Source organism: Macaca fascicularis, chromosome 4 (assembly GCF_037993035.2).
Source record: "Macaca fascicularis isolate 582-1 chromosome 4, T2T-MFA8v1.1".
In the NCBI taxonomy this organism is placed as follows: domain Eukaryota; kingdom Metazoa; phylum Chordata; class Mammalia; order Primates; family Cercopithecidae; genus Macaca; species Macaca fascicularis.
The window spans coordinates 13774473-13786945 of record NC_088378.1 but is presented as its reverse complement, the minus strand read 5'-3'; the positions used below and the strand labels follow the sequence as shown (position 1 = coordinate 13786945).

Below are 12473 nucleotides of genomic sequence, written 5' to 3'. Positions count from 1 at the left end.
ATACAAACTGTCCAAATAAAGCCCTTTAGATCTTTGTGTGAGGATGTGTGTACAAGTACATGCACTTTTAACCCAGGATCTGACCAAAATCTGTACTTGGTTGTCATGTCTGTTTTAAAATCTAGAACAGTCCTCTGTTTTTTGTCTTTGATGACTTTAACATTCTTTTAAGAATCTAGGCCAGTTATCTTGCAGAAAGTCTAGTGGTATGTATGTATCTGATTATTTCCCATGCTTAGATTCAAGTTAAATATTTTTAGCAATATTTAACTACTAAGGTAAACTGTGTCCTTCCCATTGAGAGTCAAACAATGTCAGTTTTGTCTCATTATTGGTGATGAGAAGTTTAATTATTTGGATAAGAATGTCTGCCATTTTTTTTCATCATAAAAATACTTACTCCTCTTTGTAAATAACAAAGAGATCCATGGAGTTTAAAATGTTGGGACTATGTGATTATTCTGTTCCTCAATAACAACCTCTAACCTAACAGTGTTGGTAGCCATTGCTGATTCTTGCCAATTGCTATAATGGAGGTTTTTAACAGCTCTTGAACAAAGTTGTAAAATTCTGAGCCAACATTTGATCTTTTTACATAACATTTATAGTATCTAAACTAATTTTATTTTCTACCTGATCTACGACATTAAAAAAAAGTACTTGAGCCTGAGAGGCCAAGGCTATAGCAAGTTATGACCATGACTTCCAGCCTAGGCAACAGGGCAAGACCCTGTCTCCAAAAAATAAAAATAAAAAAAAAGGTAGTTACCACCATACATACCTAGCTTCATCAGGATGAGTAACCCGTACAGAATCATTAGGTATATAGATCATATTTGTATCTTCGACCTTATAGATTGCATGACCTCCAATATCCGCCATCTTCCTCCTTTTAGTTATTAACACAATATAATACCCTTCTAAGAACCTGACAAAACCTATGCAACAAAAAAGAAAGAGAAAGATGCTTTATAAACTTAGTAATGGCTTTTAGATGCCTATTTAAAAGGCTAAAGATCTTCGATACATTTCTCACTTTATTATTTCTATGATTCATAGCCATACACATTTTCAGGTGTCTTAAAATTATTCTCTAAGAATATCTATACTGACATTTATCTCACTTAAAAATATTACTCTAAACAAAGCCTAATCATGAGTGATCTCCCATTCACAATTGCTACGAGGAGAATAAAATACCTAGGACTACAACTTACAAGGGGTGTGAAAGACCTCTTCAAGGAGAACTACAAACCACTGCTCAAGGAAATAAGAGAGGACACAAACAAATGAAAAAACATTCTATGCTCATGGATAAGAAGAATCAATGTTGCGAAAATGGCCACACTGCCCAAAGTAATTTATAGATTCAATGCTATTCCCATCAAGCTACTATTGATTTTCTTTGCAGAATTAGAAAAAACTACTTTAAATTTCATATGGAACCAAAAAAAGGCCGTATAGCCAAGACGCCAAGACAATCCTAAGCAAAAAGAACAAAGCTGGAGGCATCACACTACCTGACTTCAAACTATACTACAAGGCTACAGTAACCAAAACAGCATGGTACTGGTACCAAAACAAATATATAGACCAATGGAACAGAACAGAGCCCTCAGAAATAATACCACACATTTACAATCATCTGATTTTTTACAAACCTGACAAAAACAAGCAATGGGGAAAAGATTCCCCATTTAATAAATGGTGCTAGGAAACCTGGCTAGCTATATGCAGAAAACTGAAACTGGACCCCTTCCTTACACCTTACACAAAAATTAACTCAAGATGGATTAAAGACTTAAATGTAAAACCTAAGACCATAAAAACCCTAGAAGAAAACGTAGGCAATACTACTCAAGACATCGGCATGGACAAAGACTTCATGTCTAAAAACACCAAAAGTAATGGCAACAAAAGCCAAAATTGACAAATGGGATCTAATTAAACTAAAGAGTTTCTGCATAGCAAAAGAAACTATCATCAGAGTGAACAGGCAACCTACAGAATGGGAGAAAATTGTTACAATCTATCCATCCCACAAAGGGCTAATATTCAAAATCTACAAGGAACTTAAATTTACAAGAAAAAAACAACCCCATCAAAAAGTGGGCAAAGGATAAGAAAAGGCACTTCTCAAAAGAAGACATTTATGCGACCAACAAATATATGAAAAAAAGCTCATCATCACTTGTCATTAAAGAAATGCAAATCAAAACTACAATGAGATACCATCTCACACCAGTTAGAATGGCGATCATTTAAAAGTCAGGAAACAACAGATGCTGGAGAGGATGCAGAGAAACAGAAACGCTTTTACACTGCTGGTGGGAGTGTAAATTAGTTCAACCATTGTGGAAGACAGTGTGGTGATTCCTCAAGAACCTAGAACCAGAAATACCATTTGACCCAGCAATCCCATTACTGGGTATATACCCAAAGGATTATAAATCATCCTACTATAAAGACACATGCACACATATGTTTACTGCAGCACCATTTACAATAGCAAAAACTTGGAACCAACTCAAATGCTCATCAATGATAGACTGGAAAAAGAAAATGTGGCACATATACACCATGGAATACTATGCAGCCATAAAAAAGAATGAGTTCATGTCCTTTGCAGGGACATGGATGAAGCAGGAAACCATCATTCTCAGCAAACTAACACAGAAACAGAAAGCCAAATACCACATGTTCTCACTCATAAGTGGGAACTGAACAACAAGAACACATAGACACAGGGAGGGGAACATCACACACCAGGGCCTGTCGGGGGATGGGAGCAAGGGGAGGAAGAGCATTAGGACAAATACCTGATGCATGCGGGGCTTAAAACCTAGATGGTGGGTTGATAGGTACAGCAAACCACTATAGAACATGTATACCTATGTAAGAAACCTGCACATTCTGCACATGTATCCCAGAATTTAAAGTAAAAAAAGAAAAATTACTCTAAACAATTTAATTCATTCATTCCTTTTAGTCTCACTGCAAATAGGACAGAAGTGCCTTAAGCAAAAATGGATATAAGATTAAGAGGAGTTGTTGTTTCATGGGTACAGAGCTTTAGTTTTGCATAGATGAAAAAATTCTCAAGATCTGTTGCACAAGATGCATATAGTTAACACTGTTGTACTGTGCACTTAAAAATGATTGCGATGGCAAATTCTGTTTTTTACCAAAATTAAATACACACACACACAGATTATAAAAATGAAGAAGAAATTACAGTAAAGGAAATAATGTTTAAAAACATAGTAAGATGAGTCTAAGAATAAAAGTTGTACATAAGAATGAATCTTAAGATCCTATGTACTATTCCCCACACTTGGCTCTCCATTTTCTAATAGATAATGCAAAGAGGAACACACATCCAATTATACCATGCACAGTGGCTGAAAGATAAAAACCAAACCACTACTTGGAGAAGCTACGGTAGTTCCAAGAACTGGGAGACAATTCCAGAGTGAATCCTCACAAAAAGGTATGTGCTGTAAAGAACAACCTCAGGAGAATTCTCCAGCAATGTCAAGGACACATTTCTCAATGCTGTTTCATATGCCAAGGCACAATTCAATAAATGTCATTCTTTACAAACTAAAAGAATGCAGCAAGACACACAGCTGAATGGAGGTCTAATTTCATTTGAAGATAAAAATCTAAGTATCTCTGGTAACAGTTCCCCAAATGTGTTCTCCATGAAATAGTAGTTAATGGAATCCCAGTGGGGAGAGGAGTGGCAGTGAGCAAATAATACTGGACTAAGAAACTTAAAACTCCTGAGAACCTTACAGTACTGTGCTAAAGTACACTGTGAATCTTGATGGGAGATAAAAACCAAGTGCCTTTCCAGATTCGTTTTTTCATGGAATCTCCTCCCGCCCCCTACCTTAAAACAACAACAACAACAACAACAACAAAAACCAATGGATATACGTTCTGAGGAACATATTTTGGGAAATATTGCCCAAAAGAACAAACTTCATGGACTCTTGATAATTAATGTCAAAAACCAATTTGAGCCAGCTTAAACTAAAAAAGGAATTTATATTAAGGATCCTGAAGCGATGCATGCCACACATGGGAAACTGTGACTGGGCCTCAGGAAAAGCCTAGTCAAGATGTGTCTCTGAACATCTACTCCATTCTTCTCTCTGTCCATAGACCAGGCTCCTCCACTTCTCTGGATCACGTAGTAGGAAACACAACTGCTGACAGCTCTGGGCTTTCCATCCAAAACCTTCACTGGAAAGAAAAGGACATTTTTATCAAGTTCAATTTCAGAATTCCTGGGAAAGAACTTGGATTGACCCAACTTGGGTCAGGTGTCCAGCCCAGGACCAATCAACTATGGCCAAAGAATAGAATCATGCAGCATTGGAAGCCATTTTATATGATAAGTAGGTGGCCTAGATGTGGCCGGGGGACATGGCTCCAGTTCCCTGGGAAGTGAATAGGTTGGGCAAAGAAAACAATACATCAAGTAAATTACATATCCTTCATGCAATCTTCCACAAGTATCATTTCTGATAGTTTAGTTGTTGTTTTTTTTTCATTAAGTTCTAGGGTACATGTGCACAACATGCAGGTTTGTTAGCATTAGGAGATATACCTAATGTAAATGACGATAGTTTCATTTTTAAATGAATATTGCAGAGTTATAAATAGAGTTATATTTTATGTCAGATCATTAGAACATAGAGGTTCTATATTGGTGACTAAAGAAAGAGCCATATACATTAATGTTCAGCAGCATTATATTGTCAGCAACACACTAGTTGCCATACAATCTTGGTCAAAAACTTTCAGGTTCCCTGAACTTTGCTTTGGGAGTTAAAACTAACTTTCTTGGTGGTGGGGAAGAGGGGACACTTCTGAAATAGCAATGCAAGGAGTTCAGCAGACTCTTTCCTAGGAAAACAACCGTAACTAGTAAAAATAATAAAAACAAAGGAAAACATTAAAAGTTTCTGGAAACTGCCCAAAGGGCATACAGAAAGTGGAGAAACATCCAAGAAAATCTACTGAATCTTGGTAAGAACAGCAAGTCTGGGGCATTTGGATCACGGCCTGCTCCCCTTCCACACTGCCTCCCAGTTCAGTGTGACAGAATATCTGCTCTGGGCAGATGCAGCCAAGAAGACAGGGCTCCTTCCTTTCTCTCCAGCTCCCAGTCTAGGACCACAATTTCTGCTCAGGATGGGTAGGCCACCAGGTTTTCTCATGCCCACCAACTCTGTGTTGTAAAAGCTCTATTCCAGGCAAGCATGGCTAAGGTCCGGGCTCCTTCCTTCAACCGAGCACCGACTCACAGGGTGGAGGCTCTACTCCAGGCATGTCAGGCCAAGAACACAAGGTCCCATCCCTGCCCAGCTCACTGGCTCATAGGGCAAACTAGAAACAGTCATATACAGCTGTCTTCTCATCAGAAGCAATGAAAGCCAGAATGAAGAGGGATGACATAAAGTACTAATATATATATAAGTTCTAGTTCCAATAATATATATGTATATATAATATACATAATACATATATACACACATATATACAGAAGAATATATATATAGTGTGTGTGTATACACACACACACACACACATATCCAGAAGAATCTTATATCTAGCTATCTTTCAAAACTAACTTTCTTACACATACATTCTCTCTCTCTGTGTGTGTATGTGTGTGTCCCTCTCTCTCAGTGTTATACTCTATGAAGTCTAAGCTAAGATCCTGGTGCTCTGAATTTTTGCTCCAGAATTGGCAAATACCTATGATCTATGTCTTGTTATTGTCAGCTGATGAAAAAAGAACTACTAATTGAATACATTAACATGAATGAGTTGAAATCAATAATGGAAAGATGCCTCAAGAATCTTATCGGTCATGCTACTGAGAAAAAAATGCTATTAAAATAATGGAAAATATTTATATTTTAGAAATCCACAAAACACAAAGTGTTTTTTAAAAAAGGGTAGAGACTAACCAAAAATGACCTCACTAAAGTTGAAGGGCACAGAATGGGAAAGAAAAAAAAAGCTGATGACAACCTCATTAACAGCAACTTAGGAAGTAGTCATCCTTTCAGAAATATAAAACTTACAAAAGTAAGCATTTCAGAAGCAGCACACACACAGAAAAACTGAAAAATGGAATGTAATTGGGATTAAATAATAAATATTTACAAGATAAATTAGTTTTCCTTTTATTCTTGCTGTATATTTATTTTTTAGATAAAATTTCTTACTAATAATAATTTCTCTCAACCTGCATTCCAATTGAATTTTAATTTTATGTTTTTAGCTCCAGGCTATTTATATCATTCTACACTTCCCTTTATAATTTGTGTAAGGGAAAGTAAATATACTTCACAAAAGAGACACTCTTCTTCTGGCACAAATGGCTTCAGTATATTATAAATGAGATTATTTTCCACTTCCTTTTTACTACCAATTAGAAATGACTCTCAACAATTAAAGGCTTTAGTTTGGCATAGACATCCACCATTTAGTTTGCCAAAGGCTTTAGTTTGGCATTTAGTTTGGCATGTTCATCCTTTAAAACATGAGTTTAGTGCTATCCAAACTGTTCATTCCTCTAACATGATGAACACCAGACAAGTTTCTTCATCTTCATTCTATGTACTTCTGACCCCAGATCAATTTCATTGAGTACTTTCCAGAAGACAAGTTGATGGTCATCATGCAAAAGTGATTTCTCTCTCTCCAAAATAAAAAAGGTTGTGTCACTTGAGAGGGATGCCAAGCAAAATATATTAAAAAGGACAATATGAGAGAATGGGGTAGTATGCAATTCTGGTGGCTGGAGAGGACCCTCATCAGCCCACTAACAGGGAATAATGTAATATCCTGTTTGGGGGGTCACCATGCCAGCCAGCTATTATCTTGAAAGCCTCCAGTGAGAACAGCGCTCCAGCAGAGAAGGACGAAACCCCCCCCCAAGTACCCAATGCCTTTGTACAAGACAGCTCTCTGGAACCAATGTGACACCTCTACTATCAAATCATACTGCCCCCAACTAGTCTGAGACTCACACTTTGTTGGTGTTTTCACTGTTATCTTGGATCTGCAGTCTATTTGTAACGGTGTTGTTTTAAATAATAGCTTAGTCCATCACAGTCTACAGTATTGACACTTCTTATTTTGCCACTCCCTTTCAACATACTAGAGGCTTAGAAGAGTGTCGTCTGACAGATGACAGTGGCAGAAAAAGGACACGTACCTAAGGGCTATAAATGAAAAGGAGCTGGGATTATAACAAAACTCAGTAGTATGGGCTATAGGTCATTCCATTCATGTGTCCTAGGACCATATAAAACAACTTAGTGATGGATGCTCATGATCCCACCCAGTGGTTTCCCAAACTTCCTGCTGGCTGTCAAATAACAAAGGAACAGATCAGGAATTGGCCAGGCAGCTACAGGACTGGAATAATCCATTTATAGCAAGGAAAACCCTCTAGGTCAGTAATATTCAAAATATGGCCTAGGGACCAGTGCTGGTCCATGAGCTTGAGAATAAAAGGCCCATGAAAAGATAAGTAAACAAATTGAAAGGAAGGATTTAGAAACTTTAGAACAATTTAGATTGTCCCACAACATCTGTGTGCATGATCAATGAACCTGCCCTCACACAGGGCATAGACTAGTTTGGATAGTACTAAACTCGTATTTTAAGTCACATGTGGTGTTGGAGTGCAACATGTGATATATGTGAGAGAGGGGGAGAAAAATAGTCCTTTATTACAGATCGTAGAGAAGTATTGTTCTAGATTCTCATGACATGTGTACTAAATAAACCATGACAACAACCCAAAACATTCCAACAAAAATATTTTCCACAGATTCAGCGTGTTCAAAAAGTTAGTGAAGAAAATATTTTAGCTACAGAATAGAACACAACCATTCTAGTCATTTCACAAATGTATTATTTTGACAACTAGACTACACACTTTTCAAAGTATTTGTGTTAATAATTTCAGTATTCAGTACATTTCTAAGCTTGTACTAGAAAAATCATAGACTTTTACTACTCCCTGTTGACTTTTCACTGATTCTTAACTTTATTTACATGACTGAAGTAGGATACATAAGGCACATTTCCATAAAAATACTAAATGTTTACCAGTACATTACTGTCTTACTTTACTTGCAGGTTAACCTTACGGAGACTTCACCATACATGCACAGTCTCAAAGCTAAAAGGGCTCTAAGTTCAACAGAAATAGCTAAGAATGTCACCTTTAAAAGAAACATGGAGACACCTTCAGCCCTCACCCAGAGTTTATTAATCAAAACTTGTGTATAAAGTAAACATCTGGCTACAAACTTGGTTATCACTTGATTCAAAGGAAAGTTCTAGTTTTACAAGCTTGGTTATCAATAGATTAAAAATGAGGCAAAGAATATGCTAAAAGCAAACATGTCAAGAACAATAAAAGGTGACCGAAGTATCATAAGAAAAAAACAGTCCAGCAGTCTAGAGGCCATTTAACGTAAAGTCAAACAGCCCAATACAACTCTGGAATACCCAACGACAGCTATTTTTAAACACAGTTCAGGCTGAGCACAGTGGCTTATGCCTGTGATCCTAACACTTTGAGAGGCCAAGGCAGGAGGATTGCTTGTGTCCAGCAGTTTGAGGCTAGCCTGGAAAACACAGTGAGACCCCCACCTCTTAAAAAAAAAAAAGAAAAGAAAAAAAATTAGCTCGGCATGGTGGCATATGCCTGTAGTCCCAGCTACTCAGGAGCCTGAGGCAGGTAGATCACTTGAGACCAGGAGGTAGAGATTGCAGCGAGCTATTATTCGCCACTGTACTCCAGCCTAGGTGACAGAGCGAGGTCCCGCCTAAAAAAAAAAAAAAAAAAAAAAACACACATACAGACACAAACACACAAAACAAAACCCACACAGTTCAATAAGTGATTTTCACTTCACTACATTTAATCATCAAGAAAACTTCAATTTTGAATAATAAAATCTGGCCAATAAGGCATTCAACAGTATATACTTAGGAAATGCCTATCAAAAAAGTTGTGGCCAGGCGCAGTGACTCACATCAGCAATCCCAGCACTTTGGGAGGCTGAGACAGGCAGATTGCTTGAGGCCAGGAGCTTGAGATCAGCCTGGCCAACATGGCGAAACCCCATCTCTACAAAAAATGCAATAATCAGCTTGGCATGGTGGTGTGTACCGGTAATCCCAGCTACTCAGGAGGCTGAGGCACAAGAATGGCTTGAACTCGGGAGATGGAGGTTGCAGTTAGCCAAGATCATGCCACTGCATTCCAGCCTGGGTGACACCGCAAGGCTCTGTCTCAAAAAAAAAAAAAAGTTGTAATAAAGTATCAACATTTAAGGGAACACGCTTAAACTATTATGTAACTATTATTTAAATTAGAGTCTACCATATTAAAACACATTTTATTTACAGTATTTTTTCTTAAATTTAAAATATAAGCAGGACTGAAAGTGGAATTTAACATATTGGCATGTATGGCATTTAAACACATGAACTCACATGACACATACAGACATACATATTCCCACAAACACTCATTCATTCAACATGTAACCTCAAGGGCCTTCTCAAGACTGAGCAGAAGGCATAGAAAAGGGGCTAGGCCTGAGAAGAAGAAACCAGTCATGTTATACTACTCTTTACCTTCCCCAGCAGCCACCTAACACACAAAAAGAGCCTAAAGAGATTACGTATGAAGAGCAATGAGAGCAATCTTAGAAAAGCAAACTCCAAGGATGGCAGAATATAATCAAAGTTTTCAGAGACATAGAGTCGCAAAACAGAAAGTGCTAATCAGAAGACCCAAAATAAGAATCTGAACACATACAGTATAGTCAAGTCCACCTTAATTTTGTTAATATCTATAGAAACCACTGATATGGTTTTCATTTGTGTCTTCACAAAAACTTCATGTTCCGTTGTAATCCTCCATTGTTGGAGGTGGGCCCTGGTTGGAGGTACCTGGCTCCTGGGGGTGGATCCTTCATGAAGTTTACAACCACGCTTTTGATGCTATTCTCGTGATACAGCGTTCTCATGAGATCTGGTTGCTTAAAAGTGTTGCTTAAAAGTGTGTGGCACCTCCCCCACCCTTCCTTAATTAAGCTCCAGTCATGTAAGACACAACTGCTGCACCTTCGCCTTCTGGCATAATTGTAAGTTTCCTGGGGCCTCCTGGAAGCAGAAGCTGCTATGCTTCCTGGACAGCCTGCAGAACCATGAGCCAATTAAGCCTCTTTTCTTTATAAATTACCCAGTCTCAGGTATTTCTTTATAGCAATGCGAGAACGAACCAACACAACCACTTAATATTACATACAATCCAGTAGGTTTAAGAAACACAGAGATAATTTCCTAAGTGTTTATAGACAAAAAGACTCAAAATAAGGTGCTGGCAGCAGTGATGCTAAAATACAATAGCCCCCTGCTTTGGCTTTCAAAGCCCGAAGCAATCTGGCCTCACCTGACTACTCCCCAGCATTCCCAGCACCTGTGGGTACCTTCATGAATGTCCCTCTGCTGTCACCCTTACTGGAGTTCCCTCTTTTCTTCTCTGCATTATCCATACCTTGCTCCTCCTTCAAGGTACAGCTCAAGTCTCATCTACTATGGGAAATCTTCCCTGGCCATTCCAGGTCCAAGTAATTTAACTCTTCTGTGATCTCCAACACCAATGAATTCATGCTACACAGCTTGGCTCTTACTTATAATCTTAGTTGTTTTATGTACACTGGATTTTGTCTTCTGCCACAGATCAATCAGGGACAAACCCATAGTACAGTAAAGATAGGTTTATTGATACACCACAAGGAGGGACAATGCATATCAGAGAAACCATGGACCATCTTGCTAAACGAGTTATTAACGAATTGGGGGAAAGGTGGAGCTTAGGTAAAATTTAAATGAAGAGGCTCAAATCGAAGCAAGGTGATACTTAAAGAGATCAATATCACATTTGGACTATGAAGTAGACCAAGGGTCCTGTTTCATTGAAAACAACAGAACCATCATAACTATGGACTACTGCGTTCAGAAACCTTGTATTTGAAGCTCTGCACCTGAGTTGGTAAACCAAAGCAGCTTCTCTGTGTCACAGTGACTTGGGTTGTCCAAGTAAATGTGGGATGCTTTTATCTTACTAACACAATTTCAAACAGTGGAGTTTCTGATGGTCTGTGATTTTAGAAACTAAAGTTTCTCAGTGAGTGAAAAAAATAAAAAAAATAAAAAACATAAAAAAAAAAAAGCTGTCATCCAAAGAAGGGGGTTATGGCATTTTATAACTATAGACTAACCTTAGGAGAAATTCCCATTAATTTTAAATCCGGTTTTATGTGATTTGTTACTCCAGCTGATGAATGGCAGGGTGGATGTTTACAGTCCAAGCTAATTTTCACTTTTTCATTCACCAACGAGCCAGACAGCAACTTCCTCAAAGGCCAAAAACATTTTTATATTTGTTTGTATCCTAAATAAAACCTAGCAGTGCTAAGCGCATAAGCAGATGCTGTAGAAGTGCTGTTTGTTATCTGATGGATGGATAATAAAGTTTTAAATAACCAAAGCTACAGGTAATTATAATTTTAAAGCTTGATAGCCTTATAAACTCCTTTAAGTAGTCTATGTAGAGAAAACAAAAACAAAAAACAAAAGATTGTAAGAAGGGGGCAGATTTCTTACCCACAACACCAAAAGCTGAAACCGCTCGAAATAAGCCCGAGGATCCTTTCTGTCCCATCTTTGTTCTATTTCCAAGATCCAAGCGGCCAAGAAGTTCCCTTACTTCTTGTTGAGTATAGACATGCTAAAAACAAGCACATTTACTCTGTAAGGTTGTGCTTAGACTGTAGATTATTTATTATTTGTGCCTGAAAGTTAAAAGTTACCTACAAGCATCATCAACTATTTCATACAGAAGTATATAATAGTACACAAGTAAGCTACAATTTTAAGAAGCTAACAAGTTCTTTAACATTAGCAATTAAGATTGGTTATTGGATCACGCTGCTATACTAAAAAAAAACCGTCCAAACCTTATACTCTAAACCAGAGATGCAGAGATTTAAGGGATCTACAGGTAAATTTCAAGAGTCCATGAATCCCTTAAAACTGTATGTAAAATTCTGAGTAAATGTGCATCTTTATGAGAAGGCCCACAGATTTTCTTAGCATTTCAAAGGGCTCCGTGACCAATTGCTCCCATCTCCAAATAAAGCCAAGAACCATTACATTACATTGTTTAAAACGTTCAGACAGGTGTGGGCAGAATGGACCCCAGGAGTAGCATGGGAAATCATAAAAAGAATTTATCTAAAATTATTACAACACAGAAAATAGTTTTGTTACAAGTAGCTTAGTGAAAATGGATTCCAAACTGTAGTTACTACATATCTGAGAAACCAGGAATCTTCATGGATTCAGAAATATTC

At 37.7% G+C, this 12473-nt stretch overlaps 1 protein-coding gene across 7 annotated transcripts in view; it reads right to left on the bottom strand.

Moving 5' to 3' along the window:
• The window catches only part of FIG4 (FIG4 phosphoinositide 5-phosphatase), a 128808-nt gene that overhangs the window by 92495 nt on the left and 23840 nt on the right, over positions 1-12473 (bottom strand). For 4 of the 7 annotated variants that reach the window (XR_012433346.1, XM_005551566.4, XM_074036864.1 and 1 more), the window contains exons 3-4: positions 11725-11848; positions 782-938 (exon numbers count right to left, since the gene is read on the bottom strand). Coding sequence is in view for 5 of the 7 variants with exons in the window: in XM_005551566.4 (XP_005551623.1) it covers positions 782-938; positions 11725-11848 (281 nt within the window). In the remaining 2 variants the exon portion in view is untranslated. Of the gene's footprint in view, positions 1-781; positions 4252-11724; positions 11849-12473 lie in introns of all 7 variants that reach the window. The other 3 variants (XM_074036862.1, XM_074036866.1, XM_074036863.1) reach the window with 2 other exon arrangements.